At 44.3% G+C, this 22,747-nt stretch overlaps 1 protein-coding gene across 1 annotated transcript in view; it reads left to right on the top strand.

The window, feature by feature from the left end:
* UBE2O (ubiquitin conjugating enzyme E2 O) overlaps positions 1-22,747 on the top strand; it is a 62,151-nt gene that overhangs the window by 11,839 nt on the left and 27,565 nt on the right. Inside the window, exon 2 of the mRNA XM_014889157.2 lies at positions 21,309-21,368. Within this exon, the coding sequence (XP_014744643.2) occupies positions 21,309-21,368 (60 nt within the window). The remainder of the gene's footprint in view (positions 1-21,308; positions 21,369-22,747) is intronic.

The following is a 22,747-nucleotide window of genomic DNA, read 5'->3' as shown; positions in this document are numbered from 1 at the left end:
CGCTTGAATAAAGCCTTAAAACAAAAGATCAAGGATTAGAAGCAAAACGATATTCAGAGCATCATTGTCCAACCTGTGTATTTGACTGAGCATGGTAGAAAAGACACCAAATTGTAGTTCTTAAGTATTTGCTATCTGGGCTCTTGGCTCAGCATGTTCCTCTGCTGTGCTGTAAGAGGATCAGGTACTGCTGCTGTACACAAAAGTTTGTTGTTGTTGTAGCAGGTTGTTTTTTCATAGCTCTTTGATTTTGATACCATTTGGATGCTTCAGAGCTCCTGAAGCATTCATGCCCTTTCATTAGGTGCAATTTTCTCTCCACGCGTGGAGAGACTCAAAGACCCTTTCTCTTATCTTTGCTATTTTCATTGTTCTCCGGGAATTAAGTTATTCAGAGCGATAACATGTTCATCGCTCTTGAGAGCGGTCCCTACCCTGGTCTGGATGGCAGGCAGGGCATCCATTTGCCTTCTCAATTTTCCAGTTTCATCACAAAAAGATCCCTAGATATTCTCAAAATGCTTAACTGATTAATTATGACCTTCTAGCCTGGGAATGTTGCATCTGAACTGGGTGATGTTGAGCTGAGCTTTTAGGTTTTCCTGCTACTGAACAACGGCTGGCAGGTGAGCTAAAAGGGCATTTCCCACTCCCTCCCAGCACTAAATTGCTTTAGGGTGTAAAAAATGAAGCAGGATTATCTGTGTTCTGAAGAAGAATAAAACAAAGGATGTTTCTTCAGTTCTCATGGAAATGAGGCTCCGGGAGGAACATTGCAAGGTTAGTATGTGCTGTGTGCATACCTAGTGCAGCTACTTAAGCTTAGTCTCATCCGAATAGTGCCTTTGAGTTTATCTCCTGCTTTCAAGAAAACCAAGCACCTGCCACATTCAGCCACAGTGTGATTTAGCAAAGTGGCAAATCTTCATTAGAGACCTGGAAGAGCTTTTAATCAGGAATGACAACATGCAGTCTGTGATTTACACCCAGGCCTCAAGTGATGAGTGAAATCACCCTTCTCAACACCCACCTTGCTATAAATAGCTGTTTTCACTGAGGGCAGGTGCTACTGAAATGTCACTTGGGTGAAATCTGAGTGACGTGTTGAGTGTGTGTCTCAGAGCCCAGAGAGGCATTGTCTTTGTTGGATGTATTGAAACGTTCATTTCTCTGCCAAGAGATGTTGTAATGGTGAGATAGATATCGATCAGAGCTACTCTTGAAGTGTTTTGAAACTCTGATACTGCCTTGAATCATCTCAGTGCTCCATTCACAAAAGCTGCTGTTGTTAAAATGTTACTTGTTAGTTATGTCTTGGTTTTATCCTACCTTATTCTGCCACCATAAGGGATTTTTTTTCCCAGGAAACTCTTTATTTTTCAATTCCCTCCTTTTGTGCACATCACAAGGGTTTCTTTTCTCCCCATTGTTATGAAAAGAAGTGTTGTTTGAGTGCCCAGACAGTTGGTAACATCTGGCAGTCTGCTTTTTGGTGGAGTGCTAAGTATCTTCACAGTTCTGTTTTTATAATTGTCCTCTGAAAGAGTGAGCTATGGTGACTTTCCCAGTGGAATGTTTATCTGTCCATGCTGTCTCTGCGGTGTTGTTGTGGGAATATACTGACACTGATGGTTCCTGCAAGAGGAAAATTAGTTTGTCTTGATCTATCCATTGGGCCCTGGAGTGTTTCTTGAACTTTGTGGAAGGGTCTGAGGTGGGTACATGTGGTAGAAGAAAAGTAGGATTCAATTGCAAATTGCCATTATTAGGATCACTTACTGAGATGAGCTCTACCACTCATCGCTTGGTCTTGAGATGAGAGCAGCAGCTTCTTTTTAAACTTCATTGATGTCTTTTTTTAAAGCTACTTTATGAAAAACATCCTTGTTAGATGAAATAGATTTGGGACTTTTAAATTACAGACTTTGATTTTAAGCAGACTTCAGATCTTAGGGCTCTTCTAGTTCAAAAGGTGTATGACACTTAAATACTTTAACACTGAGGCTTCTGAGCACCTTGCTGGAGAGCTTGGACACCCCAAGCCCATGGAAGTTATCCCTGTGTTGCTCTGTTTTTGATTGTCGAGGAGGATGTTAGTGCAGAAGCCTGTGGGTAATGGCACTGTGGTGACACTGTAGTCCTCAAAAGGCTCTGGAGCACGGCTGTGGTGCAGACTCGAGCATTGATGGGCAAGAGTGTACCACACCTCTGTATAAATGATTTTTAGTCATTCCTATTTTTATCTTACCATCTATCTTATCTGGTCTGCTGAAAGCTGTGAAGAGCTCTGAATTTGGGGCTGAAGCAGCATGTATGTTGTACAGAGTGAGGGTGTTTGCTTGCACACAGCTGGGTTTGGGTGCTTTGTTTCTTTTCCCCAAGTGTGGCACGCGGGATGGAGAAGTTTTAGAGTAGATGCGATGCTGGAGCAGCACCAGGAACCTGAGATGTGCTGGTGCTGCAGTGAGGGGGTGGATGTCATAGAAATGGTGTCTGTGGTGCTGGTTGCTGCTGCAGAGAGAGACTCGGATCTGTCCTGCTGTAGAGAGCCTGGATTTGGATGTGGTCTGGCTGCCAGACCTGCCTGACCACTGCCTTAGTGCAAAGTTCTTTTCACTGACGTTTCCCAGCCAGTGTCTCAGAAGAGCTGCCTGAAAAAAGGAAGGAGTTTATACCAGAAAAAAAGGAGAGGATGTGCTTGTTTTCTCCCAATTACAGGGAACTTTAAGCCTGATCTTTCCTTAGTTTGTTCTGTTTGGAGTGATACGAACCAGTGGAAAAATCGTGGGATTTTCTTCATCTGTGATTTTCTTACCCCGCCCCTGGTGATCTCATATCTGTTTAAATCTGAGACCTATTTCTGTGCAACATAATCCTTGTTGTTTTGTGACAGCTTATTGTGTGTACATTCTCTGTGCATATCCTGCTCTTAACTGCTTAGTGTGTACCAAAGCAGGAGTTATTTTTACTGCTGTCAGTGGCGTTGAGCTTTGCAGCACTGGGCGTATCCTGGTTCTGCATACTGCATCCACAAAGCAAGCAGCTTTCAGAGGGATAGGGGACTTGTACTGTTGCTGGTGATGGAGAGGGCAGAAAAATGATGAGGTTCAGCCTGTAAAAACTGTTGGGTTTTTGAATGTCTAAAATTGATATGGAATTGAAAAACATATCTGAAACAATTCCAATGGGGAGGGTGCGCTGCTCAAATGTCTTTTCCAAAGGCTGTGGCAGTGAGGTGTGTTACTCTGTCAGTGCCTCTTCTGCCTTTTCTCAGTTCCTGTTGCATTCTGATGAGCTCAGTGTGAGCTGTTGTTCCTGATGCCCTACTGACAGACTGTGTTCATGTCCCTGGTATGCCCAGGGGAAGCTCTGAGCAGCTCTAAGGGATGAGCCCAGCTCCCTGGATATGCTGCCCCAGAGCAGCTTGACACAAATTCCTTCTCTTTCGAATTGTCTGTGTTTCATTTTTGGTTTCTTGGGGACTTTCCTAGGGTGGATTGGGTGTGTGTGTTTTGGGGGGTTGGTCTTTGCTAGCTCTCCATTAGTAGAGGCTGGATCTTGAAAGCAGTTTGAATTTCACAGAAGTTTTGAGACACAAGGGTTAGGTATAATCCTTACACCTAAGGATTTAGGTGTAAGGTGTGACTTGCTGCCTTTTTTTTTTTTTTTTTTTTGGTATTTTAATGCAGCCCATGAGTCTGCTTGTCTTTGTTGTCTTCACTAATGGCTCACAGGCTCTTTTCCTGTGGAGACAAGCATTGAGCTTGCAGAGTGCCCCAAAGCCAGCTCCTGAATTTGTCTTCCTACTCAAATCTGGTATTGACTACAATTTTTCCAGGAAACAAGCTCTTGTCCAAGGTAGAGCAGCTGGCCAGGCAGCTGGAAGCGTGTCAAGGCTTTGGTGTTCATCAGTCCCAGTGGGCTCTGGAGTAGAGGGTGCCCATCAGAACAGGTTGCAGGTGCTGCCTGCCATAATTTGAACCTGGTGGGTTTTTTACCACTCTCTCATGGAGCTTTTGTGATCTATGTTATCTGAAGAGACATAAGGCCACTCCATCTATCCCTGCTGAACCCTGAAAAAATGCTGGAGCTGATTAAAGAGGCACATTCCCTCTGGAGATGGAGCTCCTTTGAGCAAAGGAATGTAGGTCATGGTTAAGTATATAAAATGAAAAACTACTCCATTGTAGTGGCAGCATTTCACCACAATAATCCAGTGAGGTCCTTCCACTACAAGAGAACCTGTTCTTTTATATATGCTATTTAATATGACTCATTAAGCAAGCCTAATTAAACAGCAACTTCAGCCTTACTGAATGGCATGGCACGTTCAATCCTTAAGGCTTTAGTGTTGGCATCCTGAGCAGTTCATCCTCCTGTGTGCCATGTTTTCCCTGTTCAAATCATAGTTCTCTGGTGTCAGAGCCCAGGGCCAGGGTAAAGAGAGCAGTGAGGTTTGAGGCCCCGTTAAGTGTCTGATAGGACAAAGGTAACAGTGCATTCATGGCAGTCTGAGCCAGGCACAGAGCTCTGGGGTAATGAATCAAGAAATGAATCCAGGAAATTAATCTAAATGCAGGAATCAAGTGGGATGGCAGCTGGCTGTGTGGGGAGAAGGAGGTGCTCTGTTGTGACTGCTTGACTCTGTCACAAAGGTGTGTGTTGTAACATGCAGGGGACCAGCTAGTGCACACCTGATAAGGGATGTATCCTCCAAAAAATTCTGACAGAAAGATGAGGAATGCCTGTCAGCAGCAAGCCTCAGGCTGGTGGTTGTTATGCAGATATTCATGATTGAGGACTTTTCAGTAAAGATTCTACTGCATCAGGTGCTTTCTGGATTTTGTGGGTCATTTCATATTCCTAGTAAAAGTGTGCCTTTTTTTTCCTGTATACTCAACATACTTTTAAATCTTGACAGTATCTTGAGTACATGAGTAGATACTTGTAGATACTTGAGTATATGCAGAGTGTTCACCTTTGCATGGAGAAGTGCCGTTTTCTTGGTGTATTACTGTCCCCAGTTTAACAGTGCTCTTGGTTTTTCATAGGTACCATGTTCAACCCCAGTGCAGCTGTATTTCAGTGGCTGGTGGCACAGTACCCTGCATATGCCTGCAAAGCTGAGCAACCTTTTATAAGTAAAAATCACTGTTGTAAGCATAGGCATGTCCTGGCAGTGCCTTGTGTGACTTGGTTGGAGTTGCTGCTGGGGGTTACATATCTTGTTCAGAAGCTTGCCACATCTGAGTAGTGTAGAGTGGCAATTAATGAGCAGGGGCAGTTTTAAGGAGGAACTTAGTTTGTGTGTTTAATTAGGACTGACAGGCCATATAATGCAGCCTAAGGCTTATGAACCCATGGATCCTTCCCAGAGCATGGCTGGGGCTCAGCACCTCGGAGCAGTTCTGCTTACGGTTGTGCTAACGCTGTTCAGTTCATGCCATGTGACTTTGCAGCAGCTCTCAAATCTGCTGTCCAGTCATTCCTTTCCTCAGTCACAGGCCTGCAGCTTTGTCTCTGTTTCAAGGCTTTTTCAGAACAGTCCTCACTGTGGCATTTTGTCAGTGCTGGGTAAAGACAGAGTTCAGTTAACCTCAGTTTTTCAGAAGAGGAAGAGGCAGAGCACTGCTCCAGCTGTCAGGGGAGCAGAGCCCTCTCAATCATCTTGTAAGGGTATTTTTATAGTGTTTGCAAATCTGGTCTACCTGTATTTATGGCTCAGTGTTTCACTGGAGTTGTGATAGCTGAAATCCCTCTCTTATAGCTGAAGTCATTAAAGCAAAGGATGTGTTATGTATATATGGCACATAACAGAATCTGGTGTTAAAGCCAGATAAATACTCACCTGCTGTATATATGCATAGCAACATATCCTCAAAAAAGGTAATTTTAGGAAGTTGACATCCAGTGAATTACAGTTCCAGGAAATATGGGGCTCACTGTCAAGGATAACAGACTTGGCTTAAGGAGGTAAAATTTATTTTGCAGAGGAGACTATTGATTAGTTGTTCACCAGACTGTTTTTATTGTTTGATGTGTAGATGCAAAGGCATCCAGATGTACAAAGCATGCACTTGGAGTCAAGCCACTGCAGAGACAGGGATCAGTGGCTTTGTAATGGATTAGTTTTATCATTTGTCTTTAGTATTTTTGTCTTCTTGGTTAAGATATTTACTGTTAGCACAGGTACAGTGCAAGACTCTGTATTGCATCTGTGCTAGGACCTGGTGCCTTTCTGCTCTGAATGCTTTCTTTAGAGGGGGAAAAAACAACCTATCACTGCCTGGCCATGTGGCAATTTGGAGGCAGAACTGCTGACTTCGGGCAAACAGGCTTTTACTGCTTTTTTGCTTGTGCTGTGTGGAGTGAGCACTTACTTCTCTAAGGACATCTCAGTAGAGCTGCTTACATCCAGTTAGGTTTCACCTGAGGGAGTCCACAGAGGCAGTGAAGGTGCTTTAGGTGAAAGACCTTGGCTTGTCTTAGACCTTAGGCTGAGCTGGCACATCTGAAGGAGAGGTGGAAAGGGCAGGAGGGAAACAAATACACTTTGTAAATGTAAAACATTTGACAGTTTCCAAGTAAAAAAGAATCTCCCAATGGTATTTTAGAATCTTCTCTAACCAGCTCTGCATTGAAATTCCTTACAGGTGATGTTACTGTGTGATGTTTGTGACATTGGGCCAAGAAGACACTAAAGAAATTATCCTGTTAGGAGCAGCTTCCTGATCTGTATGCAAGGTGAAAGATGCAGCAAAGCATCCCTTAAAACAGTTTTAAACCCCAGTTTGGAAAATTCTGCTGCTTTAGTCTTTGACATTTATGGGGAAATTGTCAGCTCTGGAGTGAGTTCTGCTAACAATCTCACCTTGCTTGCCTGTAAGAGGTGACCTTTCAGAAATGTTTTTAGTGAAGGGGCAGTTCCAGGTCTCTCAGAAGCATTCCTCTTGTTAAAAATGGAATATTTCACAGCTTCCTGGTTGGTCTAGAAGTATGTTACTCCCCTGGGGACCCTTTGGATGCTGGGTCTCCTAAACACTTAAGCCTTCCTTGAAAACTGTATTTGAGTATCCTGGGAGATATTTTTTCACAGTAGTTTGTGATTGCTCTATAGCTGTTGGGCTGTAGAGCCTGTGCAGACCAGAGGAGCATAAAGATGTATTCCTACAGGAATTCTGTAGCTGTCTGTATGTTATGTCCAGAGGAAAACCACGCTGGCAAGGATTAATGCACATAGGATTTTGCCTGAAAAGACGTGTAGATGAGAACTTAAAAATCTACCTTTGAGCAGCCTACCCTTTAGAATGGGATCTGTGTGTACATCGTACAAAACAAGGGAACATCTGGCTTGATTGCTCCTGTGGTTCCTGTGCCATGACTGGAAGTGTTTATTTACACCAGGGGCTTGCTGAGTTCTGTGAGCCATCTCTAGATGTGCTGCTTGGTTGCTTGGTTCCCAAGGAAGAGATGGGGAGAAATGAAGATTCCCCGAGCTATAACCTTGAATTATTGTCACATCAAATATGCTGCTGAATAACTGAACCTGCAGAGTAATGTGGAGAGGAGTGGTGTTTTCATGTTGATGTTGGATGTTCTGCTGGGCAAATGCTGTGTTGTTTCAGGCTGCTGGCAGATTCTGGAGAGCTTACAGTAAATGGTTTAGAAGTCAGCCAAGAAAACACCCGAAGGCAAAATGATACAGGGATGTTGTATGATGACATTGATGAGTTTTAAATATGGTGTTGAAAGCTTTGTGCTCTGACTGAGATGGAAAGGAAGAAGTCCTGAGTCCAGTAGACTTACCTGTGCAAGGGGGAGAAACAAGGCTTTGCTCCAGGGGTGTTAAGTCAGACTCTGCCAGGCTTTTATATTTCTGTCTCCGTTGTATCATAACTGTCACCAGTTCTTGTTGAGATTTTTTTCAGATTTATTGAAAGGAATTGAAGGTTGGTTGCTTTTGTATAATAGAGTGCATAAGCGGAAGGCAGTGAACAAACGTGCTGTGGCTGGGAGATGCCTTAGTCCTCCCCCAGCCATTCCTCAGGTGGTGGATCCACCCCTCACAGAAAGGGATGCCACAGTGCAGGGGTTGCAAAAATCCAGTTAAGTATCTGGGCTTCTGTAGCTTGGTGTATGGATTCAGTAGGGGCTGTGCCTCTTGTAATGGCCAATACTGCATTTATGTATGTGGGGGATAACTGACACTCTTTCAGTGAATAGAAAATGCAGCTGAGGTTTTTTGGGCAATGATGCAATTGTGCTGCATTGTCCCAGTAGCATTCACATACTCTTCTGCAGTGTGAGCTGGGGGAGTGGCTTTGCTGTTTATCAGAAATAAACACACGCACAGGGTACCCACGCTGTCACTGAAATTTGGGTGGATTCTCTCTAGCATTCCAGAGGTTGCTTCAGCTGAATGTAAAGGCTTTATTTTTTTAAGCAATGTCTGACTTAACTGTGGATACAGCTAGCTCAGAGGGCGTGTTATTTAACAACAGGAAGCCTTTGCAGAATGCTTGCCCTGCCTTGGAGCAAGCATTGGCTGTTGTACCTCTTAAAGCCGTGTTTGCCTTTGCTCTGGGCCAGGAGGGAGCGAGGTGACCCCACACCTCTGCCCTGGCTGTGTCCCCACGAGGAGACAGTACCACTGGTTTCCTTGTCAGCTAAATTTGAGTGTCCCCGGAGTGCTCTTAATCACTAGCTGTGGGAAGTGCCCCTAAGGCCAGCCTGTATTTCTTAGCTAAGCCAGGTCCTGATCCTCCTCTGGAATCCACTGCCCTCCCTCTCCTCGTCGGGCTGCAGGCAGCCTGTGTGTCCATGCAGCATCCCTCCCATGTAACAGAGGCACTGCAGTGTGTTTGGGGAGTGTGTTCTGCATGTGAGAGCAACCCGGAATATTTCTCCAGGAGGATGCTCTGATTCCAGAGCAGGCATGAAACTCGGAAGGTACAAGGGAGGCTGGGCAGCTTCATGTGCTCGCTGCCTGGGATTGACTTGGGGATGTGGCATGACACAGCATTTGCTGTGCTTTCAGCTACAGCTATTTATACATTGCTTTTCAGGGTTATTTTGTCTCCTCTAGGAGATTCTGTACTTGATAAAATATTCTTGCTCAAGTTTATTAAATTTGCTTAAGTTCCTAGACCTATTTGAGTATTCCGGCTCTGTGGCAATGCTGTAGCTCTGGGTTCAAACAGGGCTGAATGTGAGGGAAATTTTTCTTTAAGATATGCCTGAGTTCAGTCCCTTAAAGTAATTTGACCTGCAGACTGGACTTACATTGAGTCTCATATGTGAAATAAAACAGGCACACTAGGGATTTAAGGATAACACACTAATATCTTCCCTAGGAGAGAAAATTGCAGCAATTGTGAAACATTGCTGTCTGTGGGGGAAGGGACTCCTCTGAGGGTGGTAGTGGAGGCTCTGGGTGAAAGAAAAGGAAAGGAGAGTGGGCTGTATTACACTAACCATCCTGTGTCAACCTCCTACGTTGGGGTGTCGCATGGCTGACATCCCATCAAAGAGCTCTGGCTGTGTCCAGAATTTTAAGCAGCTTTATAAATAGTGTTGCTCAAACTGCCTGTGTGTGCAGAGACTGTGAACGACTGGAGTAGACCAAAATATTATTGGTTTAGTTTTTGAACCAGTCCAAAAATGGGAGCAAGAGAGAGTAGAAACCTGAAGTGTAGGAACACCCGTGGATTATCTCCTTCCTCTGCACTGCCAACCGTACATCTGGGGGGGTCTGTGAGAGAGGAGCATTGCTGGAGATGGCAGGCTGTGAGACTTGAAAGGCATGAATATGTGAATCTTCAAGGCATCTGAAACCATTCTTTCTCTCCTACTTGCCTGACGTCTTCCTGCTTGCAGGTTATGCTGTGTCTGAATAATTGTGAACAATTAGAAGCTAATTTAAATGACTGGTTTGTATTCACAGCAGCAGCAAATGAGCTAACCAGCTGGAAAGCAGACACGGTTATTTTCTGTTGATAGGTCTCCCTCTTCTTGTTCCCTGGCAGTTTTTGCAAGGTGGATTTTTTGCTGTGGGCTAAATAAGGAGTTTCTCCTGCACACTGCTGACCGGATTGCAAAGGAGAAGGAGGATGCTTTGTGCCCTAGCACAGAGTTACCACCAACCCAGCAGAGTCCAGTTTAGCTCAGCAAAACAGCCCACCCTGGTTTGCTCCAGGAATGTGGAGCAAAGGAATATTTTTCATGGATACACTCTTTACTTCTACTCTCGAAGATGCAGAAAGGTGAGGTACACCTGTTGTGCCTTGGGAGTGAATTGGCCAACAACAGTCACACAGATTTCCTCACAACATCCTTTTTATCCTCTGAAAGGCAGATGGAGATCTGAGCAGCCCCACTCTTTGCTCCAAACCTGGCAGTAGGCCCCAAATGCAGCTCATAGTAGCCAGTGACTAATTTCTGTGCTGCTGATGATGTCCAGATGGCATCCCCATCCATCCAGGTCCAGCAAGAATCTGGAAAACCTGTTGCATTATAACTGCCATCTCCCCCCCAGGGCAACAATTTGGGGAATTCTTTTGCTTCAGGTAAATGAAAGAGCTGCTGGACAGACTATTTTTGCACACAAGGAGGAACACAGCTTAATTGGCAAGTTGAAACAGTGGGCTGTTGGGAATCCTGGGAATCCAGACTGGAGGCTGAAATGGGAATCTCTTCTTCCTATATCACACTGGATGGTGTCAGCATCCCTGTGAGCTCCTCAGGGGAGTTTCTTCTGGCAGTCAAATGCATCTCCCTTGAGCTTATCAGAGGCTGCCACAAGAGCAGCAGAGCCATTGCTTTTACCTGCATGGTCAGGTGTTCACCAGGCTCTCTGTGCCATTCCTTAGGTCCTCTTGGAACTGGGCATCTCTTGACACACTGGGCATGGGGCTCTGTGGAGCTGCTGAGTTCCTCTCAGCAGTTTCTTCCTGGAGATTGCTGGCTCTGATCTGTACTTTGGGTGAGGCTTTACTGCCTGGGTGTTGAGGCAGCCTCTGTGAGCAGTGTTGGCTGATGTACACACAAAATGTTGTCTGCTTTCCTGCTTACTGCTCTCGGCCAGCCTCTCCTGTGCCTGTGACTCCTGTCTCCTGCGGGTTTCCTCAGGTAACAGTGCCATCTGGTGCTGGAGCACTGCTCTTGGTCAAGCTTTCCTCAAACACTTAGAGGTGATAGAGTAGTATTGCTTTTACTCTGCCATCTTCTGTAAGATGGGAGGGGGTGTCCTGTAATAATCTGTGCTTTTGGGACATTGCACATGGAGACGATCCTTTTGTCTTTTCTGTTTAACGGTTGATGTTCCCAGAATTGTGTACCCACTGAGTAAATGAGGCAAGAACTGTAAACACTGAGAAGTGAGATAATTTTTTACTATAAACTGCTGCTAAGAACTGAAATCCAACATTCAAATTAAATCCTGTAACTGGGATCATCTTTGAAAGATTCCCTGTAGGACTCTAAATGTCTTTCTAGCCACTAAATCTTCTCTTGAAAGATCTTTACATATTTTCTAGTCATAGCCATGTACTTTTAAATTTTATCCTTCTATATCTTTATGCTGAGCATCATTATGTTCATGCTTTCTGAATTACTTTATTCTTGTATTTTATTATTTTTATTTCCTCTAAAGTTTTGTAAACCTTTTTGCAGGCACAGGGTTTGATTGCATTCCCAGATGAATGTCCTGGTTGATGGGAGTGAGTATATGGAATGTACAGTTTGAACAAACAGCACTTGATGACAAAGTTGGCAAAATTCAAACTCTTCTGTATTTTTTTTCTTTACATACCAGGTTGTCTTTGCTGCTTTACCCCTTTTTCAGGCATCCAACCCAGGCTGGCACATGTGGGTGTGTGGTGGTGTTGAGCATTTACACACCAGATAGAAAAGTGAGGCTGAGGATAATGAAAAGCTGAGAGTGGCTGTTGTTTGTGCAGCTTTGCTTGTCTACTTCCAGGATCCTCCTCTCTCCCAACCACATTCTCTCTTCTGGGAAATGCTCCCAAACCTACTTATTTTCCTTTAAGTAATAACAACTCAGTAACCTTCCTGTTGTCTTATCTTCCTTCCTTTGAATTACTGCTTTGTATTTCGTTTTCAGAGTGGTGCATTCACTGGGCCAGGGAATCTGTGTTGTAATGTTTTCCAAAAAGTCATGTAAATATGCAGAGCTAAAGAAGTGATTTGTTGCCAGTAAAATAAATAATACTTCTTGTACAAGGGAAATCCAAGCAGAAGGTTTACTTTTGCTTAGCAAAAGATTTCTATTAAAGCCAGATTCTTCTGCTCCAAAGCACAGCATTTACCCACGTTATAATTACAGTGAACTTTTGTTCATCCAGTGATTTATTCAGACTTTTTAACCAAATTCTACCTCTTGGCAAAGGAAAGTAGAATCTTTGTGTCGTTCTGCCAGGAGGCTCAAAGGTGATGTTTGTTGGGAGGAGGGGAAGATCCTGCATTGTTTGGCTGTGACTGAAAGACCAGAACTTTGCTGTGGAAGGAATTTTGTATTTTATTACCCAAAAATAATGTGGAAGACAGAAATAAAAAACAATAGGTTGTGTGGTCAGAAATATGAATAGGAGCAAAAGTAGCTATAAGTCCGTTGCAGATCAATGTGAAAATAGGGGAGACTTGGGAAGCTTCAGCCTGAAGTTGGAAGGGACTCAGCTGAGTGACTTCAGGTTTCTGTTTCCATAATGTGTCATAAAGACAAATTACAGAGCTGTCACTTTGCCTTGTGAGAGCTGCAGGTCCCCAGGGAGGCTTTGCAGCTTTGGGAGATTATCAGAACTAATGACACAGCTGGATTTTGAAGCTGCTGTGTTACAAGCCTCCCTGCACCTCTAGCAGTGTCAAAAGGGAATAGTGATGTGCAGGCAGTGATCTGGTTCTCATTTTTCAGGTTGCCTGGTCTCCTGTGGGTGTTGCAGAGACTTTTTTGCTGCCTGCCACGAACTCACTTGTTGTTTACTCAGTGACTCTACATGATGGCAGGTGCTGCCTGGCTCTGGCAGCCCTGGATACAATTTGTGTGTAATTAGATTAAAAAAAATCATGTTCCCTTAGTACAGGGGGTTTGGAGATTTGTAGACATTCAGCTGGTGACAAGCATGTGTGTTTTAGAGCAGTGTGTGCTGGCCTGGGGCTGGAAACTGCTGTGTTCACTCTTACCATTGATGGAATCTTCATGAACTAATTAGGAAATTCTGCTTTAGGCCATGCCTCTTTCTTGTTTTCTGAAAAAAATGTTATGTTCAAACTGTACAATCAATCCACAGTAGTTTGCAGGTAGCAGGCACTGCTTGGGGTAGGCTTAGTGGTGAATGTTAGTTTGTGCTGAATGTTGGATGATTGGCAGATTCAGAGCTGCTGTTTGTGTGAACAAAAGAATTGTAATCTATGATCAGGTGACTGCCTGCAGGTAGAGCTGCCTCAATGCAAAGCTGTCTGGGTTTCATTTTAGTCTCTGTGAAGTGTTCTAAAGCATTTGTTTAGGTCAGGGGAGCATTTTAGTAGCCCCACTGCTACCCCTCTTCTGTCCTTCTGTACCTGAAGTTAATCATCAACCTGACCTTTCACAGGGGGGTGTTTTGCACTGCCCAAAGCAGCCTCATGAACGAGCTTTTGGACTCTTGCACGGAATACAGGAAACAAAGATCCTGCTCATTGCCTTTCTTTTGACCAAGGCAAATGGAACTGTGTGTTCCTGAGTCACTCAAGGGTCTTGAGAGTTAGTTCAGTTGTTCATATTGAACAAATTTTTACTCTCCTGATGCAATTCCTAAGTAACTTAAATATTTTCTCCTTTTGTGATTCTTTGAGTCCTTTCAGATGATGAGAAATAACATATTATGAAAATGCAGAATGATGCCAAAGTAAAATGGGTGAAAATCTCCATGTGTCTACAGGTTGCCCAGAGAAGCTGTGGCTTCCCAATTCCTGGAAGTGCTTATGGCCAGGTTGGACAGGGCTTGAAGCAACTTGGGGTAGTGGAAGGTGTCCCTGCCCATGGCAGGGGATGGAATGAGATGGTTTTAAAGTTCCTTCCAGTCCAAACCATTCTGTGAATTAAAGGTATGAGTTATGTGGCAGAGCAGTGACCAGCTCAGTTCTGTGCTGGTGTGGGAAGCCACATACTACTCTGGCATTTGATACTTGTGCAGGCAAAAGTTTAGGCCTTGCCCCAGAAGGGTAGAGTTCTTCTGGAAGTAATGCAGGAGTCTCCACAGCCTTTGTCTCCAGCAGATTTTGAAGTTTTTGTCTGGAAGAGCCACAGACTACTTGTACTTGCCATGTAGGAGTAGCCAGGAGGTATCATAGGCAGAACTTCTGTACCAATCAGTGCAGAAGATTTATTGTCATATTTTTGCAGCTGCATCCCTCAAGGCTTGTTTTTAAAACCCTCTGTATTGTGTAGCTCATTGTTCAGCTCTTCTGGGTAGTAGAATTTTAGTTCTCAGGAGTCTTAAGTTTCTAGTAGCCTGTCTTCTGTCCCATTTGCCCATCTTTCTTTTCCATAAAAACCCAGCAGGGCTGGAAAACTCCAGTTAGAAGTGAAGCAACATGTGCCACTTCAAATGCCACAGTGTGAATCAACTCTGGGCTTCCAGGGGATTCTCTGCTGTTGCTTTTTACAACTGCTCATGTGCAGTGCAATCTGTAACACAAGTCTTTCACAGGAAGTGAACTTTGGATATGGAACATATTTTTCCAAGAGTAGTATGTGATGCCATTGGTAATGTGTTGATACTGAAAAGATATTAAAATATCTTGGCTTCAGATCTTCTGGGTCATTGAATTTCTGAACCTTTGTCATCTAACTTGGTGTATCCATGCTATATTTAGACAGCTGACTTGCTTTTTTAGACACCTCATCTAGATTTAAAATAAAAACAGCTTGTGTTGAGTTGGCTACCGTTTTAGCTGAAGTGAATTTGGGTGTGTAATCAGACCTTAGAGTTAAAAAAATAAGAACTGGGGGATGCTGAGTTGGGTTGGATGCTGCCAGCTGTGCTCCCTCCTGCCCATTTCCATGAGCACCCATCCCACAGCCATTCCAGTGCCAAGGCAGCTCTGGAGCTGCTTTGTTTTCTCCTCCTGCCTGGGGCTGGAGCTGGTGGTGGCCAAGAGCTGCTTCATGTAGTAAGAAGGTTTCCTCCTAACCTCCAGTAAGAGCCTGGCAGTGGTCCCAGTCACAAACCAGTGCATCTGGTGGAGGTTTCCAAGTCACAGCTTCAGGACTGGAAAAAAGGATCTATTTGCTTTTGGGTTTAGAAACCAGGCATGGGAACTGTGGTACATCATGTCCCGTTTCAGGTGCTGAGAGGCTGTCCAGGTGTTTCAAAATACCTCCAAGGAGCCTTTGTGTCAGCTCAGTGAAGCAAGGTTTTACCTTTCCCCAGCACCAGGCATTTGGATTTAGCTTTAACTGGTGTGTTCCTGAGGTTTGGAGAGGTCTGTTGTGCTTTGTTACCTGTTGCTGCAGGAGTTGCTTTCCCTGTGGTTTGCTCTTAACTTGTGGGTTTTCTTCATCTTCTGAGCACTGATGTTACAAGTTTCCATGGCAACTTCCAAGCTCTCAGGTAGGTGCTGTCCGTTCAAAACAGAATGCTGATGTGGTGATTGTAGGACACTGACAGTCCTGGTGACCCTGGAGGAATGTCCCAGGGAGTGGATTAATTTTTAACTCCAGAATAGATTCAGATACTGACTTGTCAGGAGAACTTTCCAATGCAGCTTCAAAAAACCCCTCCATCTGTGTGAATCTAAATTTCTAATTGTTGATGTTGGACAGAAATCAGGTACCTAGTTCATGTCTCCTCCATCACAATGGTTCTCCATTGTCACAAAAATACAAGTGTGACATGTTCTTTATAGATAAAACCTTGGTTTGATTTGACTAAAAAGGAGGCCAGAAAATAGTAATACATCTAAAAAAGGCATTATTTTTCCCTCACACTTTGTCTCTTAGTCCCATTGAGAGAATTCAAAATAGACTTCACAAATTTGCAAATCATTTCTTCTTTTTTTACCTTTTTTGTTTACACTTGTAGCTGCAGAGCCTGGGAGCAGTGCTTTAAATGAGATCAGTTACACAAGATGTGCAAGGGGAGGGTTGGGACCTGTGAGTTGGACAAGTAGCCCAGACTGAATAGAAGTGACAGGTCTGTGCAGGTCACAGCCTTGCCTCTCTGCCCTTGTGGTGGCCACTGCTGTTCAAGTCTTTGTTTAAGCCAAGAGGCAGAAGCAGCTTTCATGGTAGATAATTCACTTCTGAGTCAGCTGAAGTGATAACATCTCAACCGTCATACAGCAGTTCAGGTCAATGTACAGAGTTTCATATCCAGCATTGTGCTTTCCTCCATTTTTTCATGTGGTGCCTTGTACTTTCGTTTTTATAAGCAAATACCAGTGTGTGTGTGCTGCTTTTTCTCCTCCATCTGTACGAGCTTATTTCCAGAGCTCTTGTTTTGGAGGATGAAATTCAGAATATGTCTGGAATAGAAAGTGATGTTGTCACCACAGTGATCGTGTTGGAGGTAGAGGCTGTGGGATCACACTATCTCCCTTGGGCAAATGTAACTTTTATTGGTCAGACATGCCAATTCTTCAGGTTGGAAGAGACCTTTGAGTTCAACCATTAACTCAGCATTGCCACACCCACCACTAAATGATGTCCCAAAGTGCTACAGCTGCACATCTTCTAAATCCCTCCAGGATTTACAAGTGACTGCCACTTCCCTGGGCAGCCTGTTCGAGTGCTTGACAGCCCTTTTAATGAAGAAATGTTTCCTAATATCCAGTCTAAATCTCTCCTGGCACAATGTGAGGCTGCTTCCTCTTGTCTTGGGAGAAGAGCCTGACCCCCACCTGGCTATAGCTTCTATCAGGGAGTTACAGAAAAGCAAGAGGTTCCCCCTGAGCCTGCTTTTCTCGAGGCTGAGCCTCCCCAGCTCCCTCAGCTGCTCCAGAATCTGAGACAGCAGTGACCGAGCATGAACTTTAACACTGGGAGTTGGCATTGGCAGGCATTATGCTGGATCAGGTGCCCTCTGCCACAGCCAGGGTGTGCTCTCTTTTTCTGGGCAGCTGAGCAGAAATGCAGCTGTAAAACCATGGCTGATCCAGCTGAAAGGTGTGCCCCCAAATCCGTGTGTAGCTGAGTGTTGAGTCACAGTGCCAAGGTCTCCTGTCCTTCCTGGTGTCCCAGTGTGGGTTGAACCTGCAAGGCAGCTCAGCAGTCAGCTCCTCTGAAGGGAGGTGTGTCCTGGCATATCTGAGACCGAACAACCGAGGATTGTGTGTTGATGCATTCAGGCTCCCATCTGTGTTTTAACTTGTCCCTAGCTTCTGTTCTTGGGATGTTTGGAGCAGGGGACACTTTTTTCATCCCTACCTCCTGTGACAATATTGTCTACCTGGAGTGCAGTGTGGCAGTAGCAAATCCAAATGCTATTTGCATGCAGAATTACCACCTTCTGTTTCTCCTCAAGTGAAATACCAGGACTCCTGCCCCATGCAGGAAAGAAACTGTGTGACAATAGGAAAGGAAGAGATGTGCTGACAGTAAGCATGAATGAGTTGTCCTTTCTCCTTTGTTGGATAAAACATTCTGAGGGAGGGTGACTCTGGTAGCTGGAGCCTGTGTGGAAGTGGTTTTGTCCACTGTTGGGTACCAATGATGTTACAAGCAAACCTAATCTGCTAATTAATGAATTTAAGCTCTGCTTTAGGTATGCAGAGAGAGATCTGGGATTTATGCCACTACGGAGTATCTCCAGTACTCAGTTTGTTTGGATACACACCACCCAGAGCTGGTTGTCTCTGTATCAATACCAGCAATTCCTTTATTATTTGCCAGCGAACTTGAAGTGTTTGTTGCTTATTTACCTGCCACAATACTTGGCATTTGTGGCTAGTCCAAATCATCAAAGTAAATTGCTCTGGTTTTGAGCTCTTGTCAGCAGGGAGTTGTTGGAGAGGAAAATTGGCACCATATCTTGCATTTGTTCAATGCAGTTGAGAGATTAAACCCAGAGTCACAGTAGGAGTTTGGCCCACCCCTGCCTGGGGATGTTTGCACCTCACTGCCAAATTGTTTGCTAAAGTGAGGATCTAGCTTTCTGTCAGACATCTCTCTCAACCTCTGCTATTAGTTTAAACAAACAAAACCCAAACCACAAAGATTTTGTTTCAAATGACAAGTTTGTAATAACAAATCGGGCAAGTCCATGAAAGCACAAAGCTCCCAACACTTAATGAGTTAATGCTCAGTGGAAATGTCTGTCCTCTCCCAGTCTGCCCAGTTCCAGGTGTGAGCCCTGATGGCTCCTTTATTTCATTTGAGGTGAGATGACTCAGCTGAGAAGGGGAATGTGGTCCTGCTGATGCTTGTTCTCTATGCAGAAAATCAAAATTTGTGTGCCCCTCCTGCTGTTAGTGGTTTGAGAGCATCATCAGCCCTGCTAAAGTATCAGGTGTTCTTCAGATTGCAGCTGCTGCCTTTTGATGAGTAAATTTGCTGTGGAGCTCAGGCATTGATTCAGTGCTGAGCACCAACAGAGCATCTGAATAGCAAAGGAAATAAATAGGGGCCAAGCTATTCTGCCACTTGTTTTTGCAGTCAAGGCCCTAAGGAACAACAGTGACCCCAGGCTGTGTGTGTCATCCCTCTTCACCAGGGCAAAATGTGTGTGCAGTGATGAGTGTCTTTGGTTTGCCTTATTTAACATCTGTAAAAGTGAGTTTGTTTTTTAAAAAGGCGACACAGAACACATCTTTCATTTGAGGAGGGAGCTCAGTTTGGCATACAGGAACCTAGAATTCCTCAGAGCATCTCTGGGAAACTTATTTCTCATTCTTGAGGCTATTACTGAGGCACATGGCTAGAACTGAACTTGTTAATACTGACTTTCATAGAGGTAAATATAGCAACTGAGCGGTGGGGACCTATTTTAAAAGTGCTTCTGCAACAGAATTCCCTCGGTGCTGGGGGAGGTGGCTGTCCATCGGCTGATGATCACATTGCTCCGGGTGTGACAGAGGACAGGAGGAATGATTGAACTGTTGTTGTTCATCAACAGCCATTCCAGCTTACTCTGGTCGGGTTTCTTGTGGGTTTTGAGTCTTTTATGACATGACAGACCTGTGAAGTATTTATTGTTGATGCTGGCATTCTGCCTGCTCCTTTTCTTGCTTTTCCTTGCGACTGAGACAGGTGGGTCTGGCACATGCAGCTGAAAATAGTGCTGCCTTTAAAAGCCAAGAGACTGAAAATAGGTTAAATATAGTCCCCCTGTAGACAAGGTTTTATGCTTTGCTTTGGGAAGAATTTGTATGATTATATTCTTGAGGAAGCATCACAAAATAGGAATGCTGCTTATTTACAGTTTCTGTGATTTACCAGCATTGACTAATCCAAAGATACTGCTGCTGCTGGGTAACATCGAATCATCTTGATGATCTGGGTTCTTCAGAGGCTGCAGAGGGAGCAGTGATGTGTTGAAACACAATGCATCAATTTAAGCCCATAATGCATTTTGAAATGAAAGTATCATCATACACTTGGAGCTGTGCAGTGCGAATACTTCAGTTACAATACCCAAACTGCTGCTCATGTTTGAGTACTTACTGGAATGTTGCAGCCTGATTCTGGATTTTAAAAAGCTTCCTGTACAGTACTTAATTTAACAATAATTTTAGAAAGCTGTATAAAATTGATGTCTATCTATATACTGCAGTGGGATGTGGGAGGCAGTGGAAACACTTTTACAATCTGGAAATGTGCTGTGGGCTTCAGGTTTCCCACTCTGGTGTGGTTCTGACTCCAGAAGTTGGGTCTAAAAGCCTGCCTGGCTGGGTCTCTTCCTCTCTTACTGAAACACGCAGTCAAGGGGATGATAAATACTCAGGTCTTTGGTCTGATTCCAGATCCTGTTCTTGGATTATAGATTTGTCTAATTTAGTAAAGTAGGCTGTAAGCCAGGGAGTGGGTTAGGATGAAATGCTGACAAAGCACAGTGGAGTTGAGGCTGGGGATGAACAAGGAAAAGCCAGGAATGCAGCAGCAGTGGCACAGTTGGTTCTGAAAGTGACACGTGAGAGAGGCTCTGTCCCTGATGGTGCATTCATGTGGCACTTCCCAGAGCACAGGGTGTGTAATTAGTGTGTTTGCAGGGCTCGGAGTGATGTACCAATGCAAATAACTTCTGGACCACTGAAATGCAAATGAATCTTCTCCCTGTTCCGCAGAGGGAGATTTTACCTGAATTACTGGGAGGTTGAGCAAGCCTGGAATTGGAGTTCAGTCTTGTGGCCTCCAGTAGGACATCATCCCTCATGTAGCATTCCAGTGTATTCCATGGCAGCTGCATTTTGTAGTTTTAAGCTTGTTGAAAACACTTAGTGAAGTAGCCTGCAAGTAGTCTTGAGGTCACTGAAACAGTTGGATAAAGGGCCACTTTTGGAAGGAATCACTGGAGATTCATGAAATGATACATTCCCTTTCCAGGAGCACTCCAGGTGCCCACAGGTCTGTGTGAGCTGCTGTAGGGTACATAAGGATGGTCCAGACACATCCTTTGTTGCCAGAATGAGCTCTTTGCCAGCAAGTGCTTTAGCAGGAGCTGGAATAAGCAGTGCTTTGACTTTATCCATGGTCTTACTGATGTTTTGTTACCTGCATGTACCTGAGAGCTTCCAAGTGCAGAAACAGTCATTTATTTTCCTATTTTTTTTTCAAGACAAGTGCTTGCTGAAGTGGATTTGTCACCTATTCCCCTGCCAGGGGGAATTCTTACTGTACAGGAATGCTTTATGTGTTCCAGGCTAAACAGACTTTGCACAGATATTTGGGAGTATCTTGGGTGAAAAGCGTGCAAGAGAGGCACAGAACGGTGGTGTGATGTGCTGCTTCCTGTATCTGCTGTCTTCTCTACTGCATAGACTGGATGTGGGTAGGAAATGATGTGTGGTGCAGGCAGAGGAAGAGGAGAGGAAGACTTGAGGGGATGAATGAGTCAATGTCTGCACCCTTTTTGATGTGTCTGCTGACTTAGAGCACAGTCATGGATGGATCCCCTGGTTGTTGATGTCAGATCTGTCAACTGGATTTTCCAACTGTGCCAAGGGGATTAACTCTGTATGGAAGTACCTCAGCATCCTCTGCTGCAATCCTCCTCAGTGTGGAGGGTTGGGATGCTGTGCATTTGTATTTGTCATGTTATTTCTGACTGTGTCATCTGGGGTCATCACTAAAGCCAATCTCTCTTCTCTCTCCTTAGCTGAAGCTTGAAGATCGCTCAGTGGTCCCTCGAGATGTGGTCAGACACATGAGCTCCAGTGTAAGTGCTTTTTTTCCTTTGTCCCTTTTTGATTGTGATACTGCTGCATAAATTTCTAGGACTTGCCAAATTGCCTGAATGGAGCTGGACAGTAATGCTTTGAGCATATTCTGTTTTTAGTGTGTTGGATAGACTTAGCTGCATCCAGTGAAAATGGAATTCTGCTAAGGCTGCCTCTCTACAGTTGCATATCTGCAAAGGTCTCCTGAGCAAGCAGTCCTGCTCATGGTCAGGGAAGGAGACAAGAAGCCTATCTACCCTGCCATTCTTAAAGTTCTACATTAATCAATTCTGACATGTGGGGACTGTGGACCTGCTCTCCCAGACCTAACAAGGAGATTGGAGTAGGGGCTGATCCCAGTTCAGTTGCTTGCCTTTCTTTCTTTGTGTGCTCTGGTAGAGAATTTGGAGGCAATATTTTCAAACACACCTCTCAATTTACAGGAAGCAGCATCTTTTCCAGCTTCTCCCAGAAATGCAGCCAACCCAACACTGCTGGAATATCTAACACAGCTAGGTTGACAGAAAGCAATCTGGTTCTTAAACAGCAACTGATAATTGTTCCCTTTGCTCTTTCTGGATGCTGTTCTATGTCCTAGCCACTCTGTTCTAGTTGTATGGCACTCGTGCCTATCAGGGATGTGTGGATTTGGGTTTTGTGTAGGGAATACTGGGGAGATAGTTGAGTATCAATGATCAGATGGGATGTGCTCTCTTTAGGAGCTCAGCAAGGTTGGCAGTTTCTTGCTGTGGCTCAGAGCTAACCTCTAACCCTGAGCCATATGGGCCTGCCATGTGCTTGCCTCTATCTTCTCTTGACTTGCTTCCAGCAATGTGGCTACCAAGGCTGTGATGAAGGAAGCAGCTGGCCACTAACTGCTGCAGTTGTACCACATGGTGTGCAGCCTGGTGCAGGGATAGAGAAGGCTATTCTCTGACCTGCTTGGCTTGTTTGGGTTTTTGTTATTTTTAAATAAAGCCATTTTTTGTCAATTAATGCAAGTAAACCCACCCCCTTTTTCCACAGATTATTACAAAGAAAAAGAAAAGGAACGAAAAGCTTGAATGATAATTTGAAAATTGCTGAAGCAAAGTATTTCCTTAAGAAATTTAATGGTTGTTTGAAATGGAAATTTGAAGTCAACATATTTTTTCTAAAACTGCAGCTTTATGAAAGAGTTCTCATCTGAAACAATGAACAGGTAGAAACTGGAATTATCAGCTGTTGACAGTGTTTCACCTGGCACAGTTGGAGCTGTCAGTATATTCTTCTCACTCAAGGGGGATGCTTTGAGTCCTATCTCTCAACTGTTTGTTATCCAGTGCTTCTTAAAGTCATTTTAAGCTTTCAGGACAGCAGGTTGTTCTCCTCTTGGCAA

This window comes from Sturnus vulgaris, chromosome 20 (genome assembly GCF_052056855.1).
Source record: "Sturnus vulgaris isolate bStuVul1 chromosome 20, bStuVul1.hap1, whole genome shotgun sequence".
NCBI lineage: Eukaryota > Metazoa > Chordata > Aves > Passeriformes > Sturnidae > Sturnus > Sturnus vulgaris.
Note: the sequence above shows the minus strand (reverse complement) of the source record. Positions and strands in the feature narration are given on the sequence as shown.